Source organism: Coturnix japonica, chromosome 1 (genome assembly GCF_001577835.2).
Source record: "Coturnix japonica isolate 7356 chromosome 1, Coturnix japonica 2.1, whole genome shotgun sequence".
Classification (NCBI taxonomy): Eukaryota; Metazoa; Chordata; class Aves; order Galliformes; family Phasianidae; genus Coturnix; species Coturnix japonica.
In genome coordinates, this window is record NC_029516.1 from 98,573,284 (window position 1) to 98,593,725 (window position 20,442).

General features: G+C 41.5%; 1 protein-coding gene across 1 annotated transcript; it reads left to right on the plus strand.

The window, feature by feature from the left end:
- The first annotated feature begins 619 nt into the window (after positions 1–619).
- UBASH3A (ubiquitin associated and SH3 domain containing A) lies at positions 620–20,008 on the plus strand. The gene is made up of 14 exons (XM_015883237.2): positions 620–758; positions 4,536–4,589; positions 5,164–5,350; positions 6,439–6,637; positions 8,167–8,336; positions 9,226–9,434; positions 10,303–10,429; positions 11,646–11,754; positions 12,484–12,606; positions 13,226–13,318; positions 14,222–14,366; positions 16,242–16,348; positions 16,801–16,907; positions 17,769–20,008. The coding sequence occupies exons 1-14, from the start codon at positions 646–648 to the stop codon at positions 17,904–17,906; spliced, it is 1,881 nt and encodes a 626-aa protein (XP_015738723.1). The 5' UTR covers positions 620–645; the 3' UTR covers positions 17,907–20,008.
- Positions 20,009–20,442: the final 434 nt, after the last annotated feature.

Genomic DNA, 20,442 nt, shown 5'->3' on the forward strand with positions numbered 1-20,442 from the left:
GGCCTCACTGAGCTGCCTCTCAGAACTGCTCCAAGCTCAGACCCAGGGCATTGTGTCTAGATGGGGAGCCTGGTTTGTCCTTGTACAGTTGGTCAGCTGGTGGACTATGGCTGTGGCCACAAGGGTGTCCAAGTACAGCTGAACTGGAGAATATGAATGTTGAGCCCAAGAAGAACGAGTTCAGCCTACAAAACAACTTCTTATATGGTGCAGGAAGTCCTTTCCCTCTCCAGTAGAAGTTCAGATGGATTTCTTGGCTTCGAGAAGAGAATTTAAAATGAAGAGCTAGGAGATCCAGTCTCAGACTGTTCAGCAGGTCCACCCTGACTCTAAAATTTTCACTTGGACAACACATCTTGTTCTGCTAGGGCAGATGGGAACAGCCTGCAGATACTTTTGCTTTTTTAACTACTTTAAAACAAAAACTCAAAGACACACAGGTTACGAAAACAGGATGTCAGGATGATCTTTTGTCAGAATAGATCACAAGAAGTTTGAGGGGTTTTTTTCTTTTTTTTTTTTCTTTTTTTTTCTTTTTTTCTTTTAGCTGCCTCTTTCTCTTTCTCTCTCATTTTCTTGCCCCCTCCCCCCTCCCCCTCCTAATTTCTGTCAGCACTGCGCATAGCTAGAGGGAGAGAGGAGGAGATGGCGGTGGCTGAGACACAGCTGTATGCAAAGGTGTCCAACAAACGCAGGAGCAAAAGCCCATCTGCACTCCTCGAGTCTCTCCTGGCCAAAGGATTCCCAGCTCACATCGCGTGAGTAATGTTTTCAGTTGCTTTTGTACATTGAAAGGTGGTTCTTGCATCTGCTTAAATGCATACAGCTTGCGTTTTCCATCAAGAGAACGTGCCGCTTCTTGGGGGAGATATCTCCACAGGAGGAGCAGGTCTGTCTCACTTTGAATACCTTGTAGAGCACTGTGTATTGATCTTACTGCTGAAACAACTTGTTCTGTACCCATTTCTAAAACTACTCTGGGTATCTGAAAGCACATGGTCTTCTGCACCCGGAATTTGAGAGGCTTCACAATGAGTTAAGAAGTTGATATCCATAGTTCACTCTAGGGATGAATCCTTTCTTTTTTTTTTTTTTTTTTCTACTTAACACTGTTATTACAAGGAAACTAAATGTGGATGTGGCTTCTATACAAATATTTTTTCAGGCCTGGCAAACAAAAGTTCTGTCTCGGTTTTGTCACAGGAGACTGTTTTAAAAGGGTAAGCTTTCCTTAACAAGATGCCACATTAGTCTTTCTGTCCTAAAAATGAATCTTGTTTCAAAAGTATGTCCTACCAGGAAAATGTCAAGCCCTGTCCTTGGCAGCTCCATCTGAGGTAGGATGAACTGGTGGCAGCAGTTCCAATTGAGTTAATAAAAACTCAGTTAATAAAAACTAGTAAATAATCAGTTACTTGAGGTCAGCTCTTTCCCCAGATATGGCTCTGGTCAGTAAGAGAGGCCTGGAGGTTTTACAGAGCGTCAATAAATTTCTGAAGGGAATTTGGACTGTTTGGACTCTGTGGTGGCAGCCAGTTGTGCCATTGACTTAAGACTGAAGAAAATAAGTCCTTCCACTGAAGTGTCAAAGAAGTTCTTAAACAAGTGTTTGAAAAAGGACATAATTATCACTGTAAACTCCATTCTAGACTGAAAATTAAGCAAGCTGATCAGGCTCTGTTTTTTGGGAACAACTGATGCTTAGTGAAGCATCTTTAGATGTGATGCGCACAGTTTACAGGGAAGCTGTGGGTTCCTTATTCCTGGTTATGCCCAGTGGAATTTTAGCTGTGGAGCTTAAAATCTGCCTTGTTGTTTTTCTAGTAGATAGTATAAGTATGGTCACCCCAAAATAAAGTCTAGTTTCTATTCTGTATGTTATGTTCTTCAAACTGCCTTCAAAACATTTTCTTCGGTAATTGACGTGGCTTTGTGCTTTCCAGGCCAAAATCAAGACACAGCAAAGCGCAATGCAACATAAAATGGTAGAAAGTCCAAAAGCACTTTATTTATTTGTTTGTTTGTCTTTACAGACTTTAACACATCTAAAAATTGGACTGTAGTTTATAAAGCTTTTTAGCTGTTTCCGTAGGTCTTGGCCTCCGACATAAAAGAAAGTTCTGAAAATTTGCTCTTTTGTGACATCCTGGCCTATGAAAAGTAAGCCTTGTTGAAAATATTTATTTTTATTTATTATTTACATTATGAAATGCTTCATAATGTTGGACAATCATGCAAAAGCAACATTTTCAGAAAGTACAAAACACTAAAACTTGATGATAGAGCCTACCAGCAGATGAGCATAATGAATATCTCATGCTCTGATAGAACTGAAATGTGATCGCTGTTTTCTGCCTTAAGGAAGAACCAGCTTGTTCTCCCTGTAAATATATTATTTTGAATGCAGATTTAAAAAGATTTATTCCTACAGTTTATCTGAACGAATTAGGCATGTACAGGATTTATCGTATGCATTATCTTTTAACCTCCGCTGCTCATCTTGGAAGCGCAGGATGTCTAATTACAGCCTAATGTTTTAATAACACTGAGGGCTGAGAAACCCTGCTGGACAGCATCCTAATACCAACTTTATATGATGGGATGAAAGATGGAAACAGACACAGAGAGGAGCGTGGGGGAGCAAGGAGATGATGCTGAGCATCATGACAGGCCGTGGCCCCAGGTCTCCAATTGTCTTATTACTTTTACGATCGCACAGAGTTTATGTAAAGAAAAACTGCTGTCAAGCTCTGCTTGTCTTTGGGGCTGTTTACAAAAAGCTTGTCTCCAAATGGGAGGGGTGGCATGGCATAAAGTGATAAAACACTCACAGTGAATTGTAGCAGTAGGTGACAAAGTTCTGGCCAAGCAGAAGTAATCATTTACATTCCAGCAGGGTATGACAATAAAGGCTGCATGGGGAGCACAATGAAAACACAAATTGTTCATGTTTGATGTGATAGAGAAGAGAAGAGTCAGCAGAGAGGCGATGCAGGTCACAGAGGAAACAGGGCCACTTTTGATCAACTAGTTCATGCTTTGGGGATTGATTTGGCCATGGTAGTCAATTTTAATTTTAGAGAGGAGAAAGGTAGAAGGTAGAGCTTGAGCGGAAAGACTCGAGTTAGTCTTCAGCTGTGCTGATCCTCCACTAAGAAGCCAAGTATGGTTGCACATGCACACATGTATATTTAATTGTTTTTAACAGACCCATGTGTAGTTTTACATTAGAAGGAAAAGTCTGGGAAGAAGCAACCACAGCAAGATTAAGACTTGCTCCTTAACGCACCTATGGCACTCTAGTACATGCATAGGTGCCATACGGATGGAGGGAGGATAAAAATGTGAGGACTGGGTTAAGCAAATGGATGCCCTCAGGACACAGCTGTCAGAAAAGATAACCTTAAGAAAGAAGGAAGGATAAGCAGATGTGGAGTAATTTGGCAGTTTTTCTTCCATTTCTACTACCTCTCATTCCCTTTCATGTCACTTTTGAGAAGTTTACAGGTGGATTGCAGGGCTGGAGATGAAACACTGTGAACCCTTCAGCCTTCAAGAACTCAGTATTTGCTCACAAAGACTCTGTCACGTAAAGGATGTCAATGGCATTTTGAAAACTCTAGCTATTCTCCTCTCTGGTGACCAGCGATAGAACCTGTGGGAACTGAAACAGGGTTGGAGGTTGGGAAAAGGTTCTTCACCAGAGGTTGGTGGGCATGGAATGGGCTGCTCTGGGCAGTGGTCACAGACCCAAGAAGCTGGAATTCAAGAAGTGTCTGCACAATGCTCTCAGACACAGGATTTGATTTTTGGGTGGTCTTGTGTGAAGCCAGGAGTTTACTCCATGATTGTTGTGTGTCCCTTCCAACTCCGGAGATCCTATGATTCTGTGAAAAGGAAATATGAACCAAATTTGATCCCAAAGAACGTCAGTTGAATAAAAGGGAGAAAATGGAGATATTGTATGTTATCTTGGAATTCATTTGTGGCTTGGGTCTGGCTTTCTTCTGGGCTATGGGGAATCCTCGGTCCAGATTTTCAAACCCCAGATGTTTTGTTTAGGTTGTATGTGTGGCAACTTGAATCTAGCACCTGAATCTGAGCTTCTCATTAATTATACTATCAATAGAGCAAATCCTGTTCTTACAGCATGTGGAGGGAGACCTAAACCAACCCTAAGGAAACCCATTTAATCACTAGGGGTGGTAAGCAAACATCTCCAAAACACATTCTATGGATATTCCGTGGAAAGAGCAGATTACCAGTCTGCAAGGAATTAAAGACATGAAGCAGAGCAGACTGTCTGGAGGGCTTCAAGAACATTAATATGTGCCAGGAATAACCTTGTCATTATAGGTTAGGTTATTACAGGTATACATTGTGCTGAAAAATAGAATCCATTGTCACAGCATGTCCATTTTTCTTTATTGTATTAAAGTCATCGAAAACAATTTTAGTGTTTTCTGCTATTCTGATGAATCCAGTTTGTTTTCATTTGGTTTGTGGGTTGTTTTTTGTTTGTTTTTTTTTTCTAGGCAAAAAGCCTTGGTTGCTACTGGTCAAAAGTCAGTAGAAGATGCTGCAAAATGGTAAGCACCTGTGATTTCTGAGGAGTGCTTTCACATCAAAACTGATTAAAAACACTTGTTCACATACTGATTCTGTTACTCAGAATGAAGTTAGCTGCTTTTGAAGACGTAGCATATGAGGTTTGTTTGTTTGTTTGTTTTTCATTTTAGTTCATCAGAGAAAGAAATAATTGTATTTACACTAATTCTGGGAAGCAAGGTTATTTGCAGAGGGTCTGGGGTAAATCAAGAGTTAGGGAGCAAAGAGACTCATGGGCAGAAGCAACTACTTTAAACACAGTGATGTCTCACAGGACTGGGGGACTGACAGCTCTGGGCAGACATCTGTCCCCAGTTTTAAGCCTCTTAATTATGGGTTATTCACTGCAATAGGGCTATAGTATCTGAGTTGTGATTGTGTGCATACATGGGGCATAGCCAGACAGGCATTCAAAGCTACATCACAGTACATGTGCTCCCTGTCTCATCATGATGCTTGTGTCTCATGGTACCTCATGGTGTACACCCAAGGAAGCCAAGAAAAGAAGAGTAGGTGGCTTACATGCTTTCTCTGTGTGATGTGTTTTGTTTTCAGGTTGCATTCTCACTGCAACGATCCCTCTTTGGATGACCCAATCCCCCAGGAGTATGCTCTTTATTTGTGCCCCACTGGCCACTTGTATAACTGCCTGCAAGTGTTCTGGAAGGAGAGCAAGCGCCAGTGCGGGAAGAACAGAGCCCATGAGATTTTCCCTCACATCACACTCTGTGACTTCTTCACGGTAAGGAACAAAAAGTGATTACTGGTGGAACTGGACAGCCTGGTAATTCCAAGCCAACAGGCTATTGCTATGGTACCATTGCTATAGAGCAGCTGCACAAAATATATCATACTATCATGTATATCATACTATCATGTGTAATCATGCTGCTGAGCATAATGAAAATACAAGCATTTTGTTGCAAAATATAGAATAGTGTGGTGACCTGTAGCCATTCATCACAATTATGCAAACCAAAAAACATTAATAACGAATGCTGTGCTCTCGAGAAGTGTCGAGTTTAAAGGCCTGACCCTGGAAGAGATGCCTGAATTGTAAACCTCACCTCACACACCTCAGCTCTGTTTCAGGTAGTATATTTCTAGGAATGAATGCACACCCTCCAGTGCTATTCTATGTTCCTCAGCTGTCAGCAGTAGATGACTTGGATGCTTTCCATATAGGATGTAAGACTCACTGCCCTGCTCCCACCTCTACCTCCCAACCCAAACTCTCCTGTTTCCTGACACCCTGCATCTCCTGCGCCTGAGAGGAGCAAATAGCTCTGCTAAGGAAAAAACAAAAGCCACAGTGTGGAACTGGAGCATCATTTATGTCTGTGACTTTGGCTTTATGGCATAAATTTAGTCTTCTTCTATTTACTTCTTAAATTGTTTAACTGACACTTTTTGTGGAAGCATGGCTTTGTACAATCCTTGAATAAGCTGTAACTAAGGGACAAAAGATCCCAATTACAAAGAATCCATATTAGCCTTCCTATGTATGTTGCTCAGCTCTTAATTTTTTACCAGAGCAAAGGACTGTAGGATAACAAATTCTTACTTAGAACTGAAGAGAGAAGTCATGAACTCTGCCTCGTTTCAGTTTACTTCAGATGGTAAAATCTCATGCTTTTTCTTCCTTCACTTAATGGTAAAAGACCCCATCTCCTGAGGTAGTGTCATCACACAGCCATGTTTGTAGGTGTGTTATTTTTCTAAGGAAGTAATGCCCATCCAGTTTTCTGGTGTAACTTTACAAGACAGGCAGCCACAGTGGGTACTGATCTTACAGTGTAAAGGATGCCCTTCCTCTGTTTTTTTTTACAGTGTGAAGACCAGAAAGTGGAGTTACTGTATGACATCTTAAAGAGAATCTGCAACAGCTTTGCACAGAGATTTCCACCAACTGTTTCCTTATCATTACACTCATCCACCAGCTACCTTGGTTTCTTTGTTGGTGACAGCGATGCAAATATCCTCAAAGAGTTTGCTGTGGCCTTCTCTTCAGAAGCTTCAGCCCTGGCAGGTGGGATCAACATAAGAGGGCTGAGTGGGCTGTTGTGCAAAGGCATAGACATGATAAGGAAACCATCTCCCATGTCTCCACAGCTGTGTGGCAGATGTTTTACTGCTGACAAGCACATTTTCCTCCCACAGATTCAAAAACAATGTGGCTAGAGGAGCTTGATTTAGATTCTGAAGATGTGCTGCTTTTGTCTAGGAGGTTTTTGCTGAACTCTATGTACAAGAAAAGAGAAAGATGCTAGCAGTCTTCATAAATTTATTCTTTTTTTAGGAAATTCAGGCAAATGTTTTACCTGGCAACATCTTTTAGGCAGCAATCCCTTAAAACAATATGCGATCTTTGTTTTCTGGGCACTTATGCTGTGCTGCTCATAATGGGTTTTGAAATTACCAGAGGGTTATTCCATTTTGAGCTCTTACAGAGTCATTTCTGTGGAACTGGCTTCATTGGGTTTGTTATTATCTGGTTTTCCTCCCTTTACTTTTCTTATACTGGCCCACAAACTGAAATGTTTGTCAGTGTAACTTGAGAGGCCATCAGGATCAGGATATATAAGATAGAAAGAGGTCTACTCCTAAATACCCCTATTCCTCTGTACCCAACCTCTACTTTGTCTTTTCTTCATCAAGTACCAGTGCCATGATTGTGTGAGAACAGAAACAAAAGAGAAAATACTTGTTTGGAAGAAATAAACCAAATCATAACTATACCCTATTCAGAGTTCTCTGTCTCACGTGCAGACTAGGGAAGACAGACCTTTCCACCTTGGGGATATTCAGCTCTCCATGGCCAGGCTGAGGAGGAAGGCAGAAATGAATAAAAGAAGAAATGCAGCCCATCAGGCCTGGTTTTTCCCTCATGCTCACATAAGTCTGTCTCCTCCTGAATCTGAGTCACCCATCTCCTTTCGGTGGTTGTGTGCAGCTGGGGATCTCCCGCATCCCCGGAATTGTTCATCTGAGGCATAGCAGGGGCAAACAATTTTTTACACTCATACCACCAGTGTGTGAAGTGCTTTTTACATTCATAGTTGTCAGGGCAATAAATACAATAAGGAAATACAGAAGTATATTTTAAACCAAGCTTATGGAACTAAGGAAGGGAGACCTCTGTAACCACCTAGGAGCAGGCACATACTTCTAGACACTGGTGCAACAAGCACCATATAAACACTTCCCATGATACTGGGAAACTTCAGCCATCAGTGGAGACTGAAATGCCTCAGCCTTTGGATGGCTTGGTCTGGGAAAGACAAATTCCATACATCAGGCAGAGAAATGAATTCCAACAGTTTGCTTCTCCTCTCAGTTTAAGCCAAGGCTCCAATTCAGTCCAGATTTCTGAATTATTTTGGCATGAATAAAGCCACAACATCTGGTAAAACAATTATTTAATAAAACTATGGTCTATGCTTCTACTAATTATGAAGATATTTCCTGAATCATGCAAAGCATGCAGGATAAAACACAAAAAGCTTTAAATGGCCTTCCCTTCTAAGTCATGATGCAAGTTGGTTTCTTTATTCCTAGACTGTCAAGTGAAGCCCTGCCTAAAGCAGCTCCACCTTACCTTGGCTCACAAGTTCTGTCCTCACCACCAGAAGACTCTGGAACAACTCGCCAAATGCATTAACCCAGAGGAGACCTGCCACTGGGTAGCTGCTCTCTACTCAAGGGACATGCGTTTTGTGCATTACCAGGTACTGTCATTGGGTTTATTAAATTTCTGGGTCTCTAGTTAGAATATTTCCTGCAGTCATCTTGTTTGTTTTGTTTTTTTTTCCATGGAGAAAATCAGTACATGCACAGTAGAGTGTTCAAAATGTATGGCTGCTTCAAATATCTATTTGGGCTGAAAAAACTTTATTCTTGAGTCTATAAGAGATGTGTTTACAGTTATCTGCTTGACCTGCATGTCAGCAAGATCCAGTTCCAAACTGCAGCAGAAGAACTCATCTTACAGTGAGCTATGAGAAAATAAAAGAGACAGGAAATTATGACCTTTGAACATTTCCTTGTCAAATCACTGCTCTGCAGTAAAATTGCATTCAGCAGAATAAGTTTGATTTTTTTATTGTTCAACAATGATGAAAAGGCACAGGTTAAAGATCAGTGAGCAGGGTACGGTTTTCCCTGGTCAACTTCAGTTTACCGCATTTTTAGTTTAAAACAGTCAATATTTTTACCAGTTTTCATTTCCAAATTTAAACTACAGAATGATGAACAACTGGTTTTGTTTTGTTTTATCCAGACCAGTATATTGTTTTGGTTTGAATCTCATGTTTTGACTTGAGAGAGCTGCAAGTAATCACTAAAATAGCTGATAATTCTTTTGCTGTGTCTGCTTTCACATATGCCACACTAGTTACAGAGGGGAAAAAAAAGCAGTATTCTGAATACTGAGTGCCTATTTTTACACTCATTGTGTATTCATTGTTACCTGTCTGCTGAAGTATGAAGTCAGAGCAAGCTGCAGTGTGGGAAATGGTGCTGATGGCAGTGGCTGACACAGGTTTAGCCATACATCCCCTCTGTGCTGCAGCCCCTGCAACCAGCTCTCTGCCTGACCCAGCTCTGTCCTTCCACCAGACGCTGCGGGCTCTGTTCCAGTACAAACCCCAGAATATTGATGAGCTCATGATCAATACTGGAGACTTCATCTACGTCAACCCAACGCAGCAGTCTGAAGTCAGCGAAGGCTGGGTCATTGGGACCTCACACCAAACTGGGTGCAGGGGTTTTCTTCCTGAAAACTACACAGAGAGAGCCAATGAGTCAGACACATGGGTTAAGCACAGGTTGGTTGTGGTCCACTCCGTAAGTGCTGGGGTTTCATGGTGCCAGGGTTTTATGCAGCTGCTGTTCCTCCTTGCTGCTGGGAAAGAGCTGGAGGTGAGGTGAGCAGAGGGGACTTTGGTGTCTGGGTGGGAAAATGAAATTTCTTAATGAGAAGTGATAGGACACATGCATGTGGAAACCTGGAGTCCAGCTGCTCAAAGGGTAGCCTTTATGTGATCTTGAATAACCTGAAGCACAGCATCACAGAATGATCTGGGTTGGAAAGGACCATGAAGCCACCCAGCCCCAACCCTCTGCCATAGGCAGGGCTGCCACCCATCAGATCAGGCTGCCCAGAACCCCATCCAATCTGTCCTTTAGCACCTCCAGTGTTTCTTCTTTTGTCTCATTTCAGGAGGTAGCAAAACCAACTTGAAATTAAATGAATTAAACCTTGCAAAGTTTACTTCACCATCTCGTGCTCACTCTTGCTATGTCGATTCAACCTGTATCAGCCAGCATCTCACTGGCTTCCTGTGTGGCAAATGATTCTTCTAGTTTAGAACTGTTTTTACTTTACTAAGAGGCATGGATTTGATTCACACTGAGCTCTTAGAGGCAGAGAGGTGACAACCAAGTTAGTTTTTACTGCTTGAAGCTCAAACTTCAGAATAGTTACACCCAATATATGTCATCAGTTCATATAATTCTACTCTTATTTTTACTCGAACAAAGTGGTAAAATGGATTGCATGTGTCTGAAAGATGTTGAGTGTAATATGGAGTCTTGGTAATCATATGCCTATGACCAAAATCTGTACTTAAAAATCTCTTCTATTTTTGTGTGTGCCCATATGTTGTGTGTGCACTGCTTCTGCTTTTTCTCCAGGGAATATGCTTTTGTGCCAGCTTCAGCACTTTTCACCCAATCCACAAATGAACCTAATGTTAAGCTGAATGAAGAAGTCCACAATCCTGTTATGTCAAGGAGCGTAACCGATGTTCTTTCACTTCAGGTAGCTGGGATTTCATTTCTTATCTTTGTCATGTGGTTGTGCATGATATGCTATTAAGTAAAAGCATATATTAAATTTAATACTATCTTCCTGTTTCTCCTTAACATTTTCATGTTATGTCGTAATGAAGATATGTAGTGTATGCATACATTGCATGTATATTTACAGTACTATATCTCATAAATATTTTGTAGTATATGTAATGTATACTTGTTGTCTTTCACAAAGCTCACTTTTGCAAAAGCCACGTCCTTCCACCAGCTCACTTTTGCTCTTTAACCCCTTATCTTGCTCAGACCCATGGAAGAGCCACTGCTTACCTTACCAAGGAACATGTTTTTCAGATGTTCACGTCTTCAGTCTAGGAGTTTACCCAGCCTCTGAGCACCTCCCAGCCAGAATACTGAGACCACAAAACCTCAAACTCTGATCTTACAACAGCTCATTAGTGCCTTATGGCAGAAATGCAGCAGTATTTATCGAAATACCTGAACACATATCTGATACCACTTCTTAAGAATTCCCTTCTCTGTTACTGAAGATAGATGTCGCTAACCTTGGTGTTGCAACAATAATGCTGTGATGAGTTGCTCTTTAAAAAGTTTTAAAGCTTTTCAGCCATTCTTCCTCATCTTTTCATCTCTGTCTATATTCATTGTAAACTGACTCCTACATACTTAGAATGTATTTGTAGCCTCGTGCAGACTAACGGAAAACAAGGCCTCAGATAAGACCTGGGCTCACTAATGACTTGACCATACACTGCTGGAAAAATGTAAAATCTCTGTTTTCATTTGGAAAAAAAAGGATAAGATTGATGTTAGAAGTGAATATTATGCCTTAAATCAGCTAGCTACTTTCCCTTTTTGTTTATACCAACTACACAATACATACCAATATAGCTCCTTCCCACGGTGGAATGAAAAGATTTATCAGCATTACCTTTCACTAGAATAAACACTGAATTTAAATCTAACCTGTAGCCCATGAAGATCAGAGATATTCTTCATTTGCTTTCAACAGAGACCTAGTCAGGCTGACTTTTGTCCTAAATATTCTAGTCCGTTTTATCAATTTCATTCTCTCCCCTTCTGTGGTTGTTATTAATCCTTTGGGACAGCCCTGCTGGCCCTTGCTCTGTTAGACAGCATCCCCAAATCCAGATTTTTCATGAGTATTGTCTATAATATTGTAATGGGAAGTAATTTTCATATAGCTTTCTCAGAACACCAGTCTGCGAAGGGGTGTGCTGGTGATGCGCCATGGGGAAAGAGTTGATCAGGTCTTTGGGAAATCCTGGCTTCAACAGTGCTTAACTGCAGATGGTGAGTAATATAATGGGAGCTTCTGAGCAAACCTGAGCCAAAACTTCTTTACTCCAGTAATAAATACAAGGGATACAGGCTTCTATCTGTAGGTATATATGCTGACACAGAAAAGTGAATAATGACACACAGTCAGACACAACGCTTCTTTGACCTGCACCTAACCATCATCATGTCATAGAATCCTTAGAATTGAAAGAGACTTTTAACTCCCCTGCCATAAAAATGGACATATACAGCCAGACTAGGTTGCTCAGAGCCTGGCCTTTATGTCCTGCTGTACTTTATGTTTGTTTTGGATAAACACCGCAGAACAAACAGTGCTCTTGAACGATTCATACATATTGCTGACAGAAGCACAAAACATAAAATCTCTACCATTAGTTACTCAAATGACCTGGCTGGGGCTTATCAGACATCTCTACCTTTCCATGCTCTTTCTCCTCCACTCCCTTCTTTTCTTCCTTTGGGAGCTTGAAGAAGAGATGATATTTTTGTTAGGACAGGCAACATCCCAAGTCAGTGTTTTGAATTTAAAATGTGATCTCTTTGAGGTAATTAGTAGTCACTGGGGTTTTTAACAGGGCTCCAACCTGTTTTTATTTGCCAGCAGAAATATAATTCTGGGCTGAGAATTCAAAATGAATGGAGCCATTACAATGAAAGGCAGCCAGGGTGTTTTGTTGCTTCCTCCCTCACACCACAGCAAAATGTTCCACCTTGTTTTAGGAAAATACTACAGAGCAGACCTCAACTTTCCTTCTACCCTACCAAAACGGAAAGACAACGTAAAGCATTTTGAACATGATCCTCCTTTATCTTCTTGCGGTGTTTTCCAGTCAAGACTTATAGGTAAGGTGGATAATATCCTGCTGCAACTGTATGGGTTTGGGAAACAAACTCATCATCTGGTAAAGCTCATACTGGCTTAGTAGTAGAGAAACTTGCTAGCAGCTCCGTTTGTGGTAACCATTCTGGATGGATAACTGCTGCAAGAACTTATTAAACAGTAAAATATATAGAGATGCTGGTTGTTCATCTTCAAGACCAGTTCCTGGCCAAGGAAACCGCAACACTACCTGTGCCCTGCTGCACATCTGCAAGGGAGTAATGTCTCATTCACTTGTCACTGAGGAAGGGGGTTGGCTGGAGGACACAGCTTCATGGTCAGCAGACTGTGGTCAGCTCATCACAGATAAAGCTGCTGGCTGGGTTATATGGGTTAGTTTGACTCAGTTTGCTCACGAAACGAAGTTATTTCTGCACCCTGAGCACACGTCTGACGTTGACAACAGAAGTCTGGTGCAAATGTTTAACTGCTGTTTGCAGATTTTCAGACATTCTTCTATAAGGACCTTTTCAACACTCTGTCCCAGCCCTTTTTTTTTTTTTTTTTACTGAAATACTTTTGCAATAGTTTCTCATTTATGATGGTTAGTGAAAGAGCACCTCACATTGTTGTTCCCACCAGGGGAAGCTCTGCTGGACCAGGAGGTGACAGTCAGCTATGTGTACTCATCACCCGCCCTACGCTGCATACAGACAGCCCAACACATTCTACAAGGTAAAGCATAAAAAGTGAAAATGTCTGTGTCAAACTTCCATTGGAGGTAGCCAGCAGGAGCAGGGAGGTGGTCATCCCTCTGTATTTAGCACTGGTGTGGCCACATCTCAAGTTCTGTGTTCATATTTGGGCCTCCCACTACCAGAAAAACATTGAGGCCGTGGGGCTTGTCCAGAGAAGGGCAGTGAAGCTGTGAAGGGTCTGGAGCACAAGTCTGATGGTGAGTGGCTGAGGGAACAGGCATTGTTCAGCCTGGAGAAGAGAAGATTCAGGGCAGACTTTGTTGCTCTCTACAGTCACCTGAAAGGAGGTTGTGGAGAGATGGGAGCTGGCTTCTTCTCCCACGTAACAATAAGTTCACAGTTCATCATCATCCTTACATCCACAGTAGAATGAGTACGCATTTCTCATGGGAAATGGTGCAACCCAATGACCTCTCTTGAGAATAATAAACAAAAGGGTGCATCTTTTTACAACAGAATTAAATTTCTGATGTTGTAGAATGGTTTATTGCCCCACAGAGGGTCACTGTAGAAAATGTTATATAAAAATGAGTAAAAAAAGACATTTCCTTTATAAAGCTTATTCAGACCAAAACATTGCTGAGGGCTTCTGCTCACCTCTATACTTTGACGGTTTAACAAGAGAACTCCAGAAATAAAAACAATAATAATAGCAATATAGCTACAACATAATATAGTAATAATAATAGTGCAATTTTTTGTGTGTCTTAACATCAGTCCAACAAGAATATGTTGGCTTCATTTAAACACGATCCTCTTTTTTACCAACAATAAGCCCTTGAGTTAATGAAAATGTTACAGCAAACAAGGCAGAATGTATTGCCCAAATGTAACACTTTGAGTACACCTTCTTTTTAAGAAATACAGCTTGTCTTTGCAGGGCTTAAACTAGACCAAAAAGTCAAAATCAGGGTGGAACCAGGACTGTTTGAATGGACCAAGTGGGAAGCAAGCAGAGTAATTCCAAACTTTATGACTCTCACGGAACTGACAGAGGCTTCTTACAACATAGATACAAGTTACAGGTAATTTCTTCCTGTCTAGCTGTTAAAGCCACTTCTTTGTTCCCTGAGGTACCTCCTTCCTCGCGTTATGTTGTAAATGGTTAGGGACATTGCAAACAATGGATGATGCTAATCAAATTCAAGACTGCCTGGCCTGTCCCCAAAGATATGCAGTCTTCTGTCTCATGGCAAGAATCAGCTTTGTTGCTCTAACATGGAGACAGTATGGGCATTTTTAGAAATGGGCACACACCTGAAGCTTGCATACAGCATTAGCTTTGCTCTGGAGCTGCTTTTATATTCATTGGGTTGAGAGAGGTGACCCACCCCAGCACGAGCCAGCTGTCCTTGTGATCTTTGGGGGGCAGCAGGACAGTTCATGCCAAATTCGGTCGGAGAAGACATTGTTAAGAGTTGCAGCAAGGATTTTTTTGGGGCCCCCAGAGCTGAGAGAGGGGGCTGATGCTATTTCCGAGCACTTGCAAACCACAGAGGAGCAGGAAATGATTGGGCTCCAATTTACCTAGCTGCTCACTGTGCACTCTGGGGCTGTTCCGCGTGTGCAGTTGCACAGCCAGAAAGAGGGACACAAACTTCTCAGATCATAATGTATTTCTTACAGCCAAGTGAACATCTTCATTTTAAACTTTGTGAAATGATAAAATCTTTCCTTTTCATGGGTCATAGGTCATTCTAAAGTTTTTCAACAGTTTTGTTGTTTTTTTTTTCAATATGAGGTCACTTTCCTCAAATTTCCACACAGGACAGAGTGCAAGTGTTGAGCAGTGAGAAGTGGAGAGGAAAGCTCTGCAGCAGTGCCAACTGCAGCCTCACAGCTCGCTCAGGTCCAGGCAAAAGCGGAGAGGATGAGCTGTAACCCTGCACATTTGATGCCACTTTCTTCCTGTCATGTACAGGGTTCAAAATCCTCCGGTTGCAGGGGTAGTTTTACCATATTCACTCACTTCAAGGGACAGCCTTCACCTGGGTCAAGTCCTGGATTGTTCCATCAGCAGACTTAATCTAGCCGGAATTAGTATTAGCTATGATTAACAATTTAGCATGGGCCTGACACAAGGTTCTACCACTTATTTTCTACTTCTGCAGTTTGTGCTGCTGTAATGTATCAAGGACTCACCGGTAAAAGTACACTTTGATATCAAACCTTACTACAATATATTAACCTAATCTCTCTCCTGTCTATTCACTGAAAAAGGAGACTATCAAAATGGCAAGGGCAGTTTTTTTTTGTAGAAAGAAGTAAACATTCTGGATTGTATCACAGCACATGGCTAATCATATAATCACACTTGCCAGCCACAGCTGCTAATTTCTCTAGCTCTCAGATTCAGAAATTTATATGACAAATAGGAAGTGAGTTTGAGGAGGCTGAATTCTGTGGCCAAGAATTCCTAATATAAGCATCAGCCAAGAAAAGCAAGATGATTATTGAGGGGCAGCAAATCACTGTTGTCCTGCTGACTATTTTGCTAGTCCTACAGCCCTGGGGAGGCTGGTAGGTCTCTCATCACTAGGAATTTGGCCTCCCCAGCTGCCTATCCTTGGCACCACCAGCCACTTTGCATCAAAGCATGGTAGGCTCTGCCATCTTTTCCCATGTATGGACAAGATGGGGTCAAGGAAGCTCCTGAGAAACTTTGGGGTGGGTCTTGTTTCAAACAACCTCCACTGTAAACTGGGGGTTTTATTGGTTTTCCTTGTTTCTGGTGCTTTATGAACTACAAGATGTAGGTGTAAGGTTTAATGTGAATTGCTGAGGTATCGGTATGTCAGTCAAGTCAGCGGATAAACCCACATCCTTTTAACCAAGTGCTTCCTCTCATGTGTCCTCATTCATTCATCTAGATTAACACGTATTTCTGATTATATTGTCAGGGGAAACATCCCACTCTCTTCTCTGGTCCCGTCAGAAAGTTATGAGGAATACGTGAGCAGAAGCTCTGCAGCTATAAAAGAAATTGTCACTGCCTGCCCCAGCAAAGGTAAAGGTTTCAGATCTTTGTATGTTCTGTCAGATGCTTTCAGTATCAGGAATAGGCATGGGTTTGACAACAGAAGCACATTTATCATGGATTATTTGTATTGCACAGAGTTCAAGGTAGGCTTGTAGTTCTTGGCCTGGCCTGTACTAAGTTAAAATAAATACAATTTATAGAACAGAAAAGAAAAAGCAAAATTAAATAGAAGGCAGTAAAAAATTACAAGCATATATACTTTGGTCATTCTACTTGTGTCTAGGGATGATAATCAACATAAGAAAATTACTTTTCTGGAAAGCTGTTTGCTTAGCAAATACTTTTTCTCATTAGCTGGTATGTCTGCAACACATCAGACTTTTTCTGACCAGCACAGTACACCCTGCCACGTTACCAAAGATGTCTGCAAAGTCAGACAACCCCCTAACCACCTTTCTCTTCTTACCGTGATGTTTCAGGTGTCATCCTCATTGTGGGGCATGGCTCTTCCTTGGCATCTTTCACCCGACCTCTGATAGGACTCCCTGCCAGAGACAGCAATGACTTTGCCCAGGCGGTCCGAAAGGTATAAAGACTTTTTATTCAGCAGGCAGCTTTGTGTGTTTCTGTGCTTTCAGTATGGAGCTTTCCCAGGCAGTGAGACTTGTGTAACTGTATGTCAGTACCACTGACATGAGCTCTCTCAGTACAAAAGGAATCTTGTGTAGTTTTAGTGTAGAACTAGTTGTCAAGAGAATTTTGTCCTGTTAAACAACATATTAGGAAATTTTCATTCAACCCCCATGCAAAGTCAGTATCAGGTAGCACCTGCATGTGAGAGGGGCATGGAAACCTCTCCCTCGAGCATGAGCCTCCTAACTATAGAAGCAGGACTAAGAGCCTTCCCTTTCCTCCTCATAGTGTTATGAGCATGAGCTGCAGCTATATTCGGTAAGTGACTCTTTAAATTGTACATTTTCAGGTCACTGCAAGTTCACAGCTTAAGTGTTCAGCTACAGAGTAAAGCAGAGAAGGCTTTTCTTGCCAGTTTCACAAGTGAGGCCTGCCCTTGAGACTTTGTTGTAGTGTTTTTTTGCTTGTTTTATTTGCATATTATCACCACTGACAGATTTTTTCACTCCTGTTTTCCTAACCTGCCTTGGTATTACTAAGAGGATAATACAGTCTTTAGATGTGTTTTTGCTACCCACAGTTGATGCATAAGGAGTGAATAAATCTTGATTTTCAAATCCAAGTGTGAGCTCAAGGTGATGGCACAAGCTCAGCTATTGCACAACAGGCATCCAGCCTGTTCTTAGTTTGTTTCAAAAGTGGCAAAATGTTCCAGACTGTCTTCAGAATGGTCTCAGAATCTGCTATTCTGTTCTGCTGCAAAACCAAAGCAATGACCTTGCTAGTAACTGCTGCTTGTATCCTTCCTTTCTAGATCCCTTCTCTGGGCATGTGTTTCTGTGAAGAGCTCAAAGAGGAGAAGAAATGGCTGATGGTTAACCCTCCAGTGAAGACATTAACTCATGGAGCAAATGCGGCATTTAACTGGAGAAATAGTGTCATGGAAGATTAGAAGGCCAGCTTTGTCCTTGCAGCTGCCAAAAACTGAGGTGAAGATACACTATGGTACAGCACAGTCCAATGATTCATCTAGAAAAGTTAGAGCGGATGTGAGTTGTCCTCTCTGAGTAGTCAAAGCACAGAAAGCAGTTCGGTGCCTGAACTTCGCTTTCTTTTCAGTAACTGAGGAAAAAGAACATAGGACCTGGCATAGAAGAGAGCGAATTCTACTGCTAAAGGCACTCTAGTAGACATTATTACATCTTCCAAGACCAAAATACAGCCAGTTCAGACACAGTATAAATGACTTGTTTCATGCACTTGTATATTTTCAGTCAAGCAGAGTAATAAACTGAAAGAAGCAAACTCCGACCCAGAGATATCAGCTCTACTTAAAACCAGTTGGTTTCCTGTTGACTCCTCCAGTTCTGCGAGAGCACAGGAGAAGGGGAAATAGCATACAGACAACATGTTTACCTCTTCTATAAAGTGGGTTCATTTTCTACCACAGCAGTTCTACTGCTCAGCGTTTCCACAGTGATTTGTGTTGCAACAGAAAAAAAAGGTCTTCCTTCAGAGAAAATTGAACCAATTGCTTTTACTGGGGCAAAGAAAGAAGTCCTGTGTTACTGTATTGGTGACAAAACCTTGATGTGAGCAACTCTAACTGCTGAACAATTCATGAGATGACACTGGCAGGACAACAGCTATGCTGTGTGCTGCTCTGTGCCGAATCATATACATGGTGACACACTGGGTTGTCTGACTGGTCTCTGTAGCTCTTTGCTTGACTATATGTTGGATTAAAGTGTAGTCCCAATACTTTATGCACAAACAGGAACATGTCTTTACATGAGCTTCTTTTCCAAATGATCCTCCCATATAACTGTCTCTAGAAAAGCACAAGTTTTTCCATATATAAAAGCAGAAAATTTGAGGTTTCACTTTCTCTCTTTATATGACTTAAAAAAAAAAAAAAAAAGGTTCTCATTATCACTCTTCTTCTCCATGTTCTTTCTCAGTAGGTCTTTCTTGACATCTCTTTGCACTTGTGCCTATAGCCTGAAGGCACACAAGGGGAGCCCATCCAGCACACAGGATGTGGGGCATCCACCAAGCTCCCTTAACAGTGGCATGGAGATCTCCTTTCTCAGTCTTTTACCTGAAATCATTCATTTTGTCTTCCCAGATCAAGCAAAGATGCTTGGGCTCCTGTTGTGTTTTGTTTTTTGTTTTTTTTTAACAGCTTTGGACACCAAGAGGTCAGGAGTGGCATGGGATGAGGACCTGGCCCTGGGCATGTCATTCCTGGTGCTCCCAGCTTCATTTTAGCTGAAGCACCAACTCCCACTTCATGGTTCTCCCATGATAACTTCCTGTCTGTGAATGCTGTTGCTTTTGGTGAGTTTTATTCCAGTTTCACCAAGTATCACAGGTGACAGTGAAGAATATGTGAGGCTCTTCTAGTAGCACGTAGAAGATCTGAATGTTTTGCTTATATCTTAAAAACAGAGCAGTAAATTCGTTTGCTACAGATGTACAGTGAAGTTAATCTCTGGTGACACCTCGTGGGAAAAGAAAACCTCAGCCTTGCATGCCTATGTAGGATCTTTAGGTGTGATTGAAGGATGGGGAGGAGGGGAGCAACACGCTGTTTTTTAACAGGAATGAGGAACACTCAATTAGTCACTCCACCCATAATCTTTGAAAAGACAATAACAAAGAAATTCATCATTTCATAATGATTTTAAGCAACTTGAAGAGACACTTGAGTCCTGTTCTTCTGAAAAGCAGAAGAGCAAATCCGCGGTGTCTGTCCTGATTTTTCTGAAGCCCTTTGCCAGCACTGATATTTGTTCAAAGCAAATGTGAAAATCTCTTGACTCAGAACAGTAGTTATTTCAGTTCTCTTTGCAGCATTTCAAGTCATCAAGCATTGATTAAAGCTGTCAGGTAGATTTTTTACTGTCTTGGAGGATTTATTACTGAAATACTCTGGAGCATAAGGATCATTTTTGAAAAGATTGTATATAGCAGTTTTTGGTGGATCTACCCTTGATCTTTTAGTGCTTTTTTTAAACGGATGATTAAAAATTAAAATGTTCGTGCCTCTTTGGACTTGGGAACAGCATAGAAGTTTTTGAACAAACAGAATGTTGTTCTCTGGTGCATAGGTAGGAGTTAGTGAATCGTCAAATTCTGCAGTCCAGCTTTTTGTGGAGATTTAATGCCACTCATGAAAGGTCTGGAGAGGCCAATTGACTCTAACATCTGTTTAGTGTCTATATCCTTTAGCAGTATTCTGGCTATTAATCATAACATCAAAGCAATTATTGTGTGAAACTTGAGAAGCTGATAACTAGTCTTGGATTCACAGTTCTTATTGTTTTCTCCATGTCTTGTGGAGGAAACCTCCTGGTGGGTCTTGCAGCCTCACTCTTTCCCTGACCACAGAACTTTGCTTGGGAAGCAAATTCCCAGTAGTCTGCTATGTTCAAAAGCAGCTTCAGCATCTCCTGGCAGCAGCAATTGTCCATTCACCCATTCTC

What these genes read in the sequence shown, in the direction of transcription:
- UBASH3A (XM_015883237.2), top strand. Translation starts at nt 646, where the DNA reads ATGGCGGTGGCTGAGACACAGCTGTATGCAAAGGTGTCCAACAAACGC. An exon ending in GGATTCCCAGCTCACATCGC is followed by an intron (nt 759 to 4,535) that starts GTGAGTAATGTT and finishes TTTTTTTTCTAG; the next exon opens with GCAAAAAGCCTTGGTTGCTA. An exon ending in GTAGAAGATGCTGCAAAATG is followed by an intron (nt 4,590 to 5,163) that starts GTAAGCACCTGT and finishes TTTTGTTTTCAG; the next exon opens with GTTGCATTCTCACTGCAACG.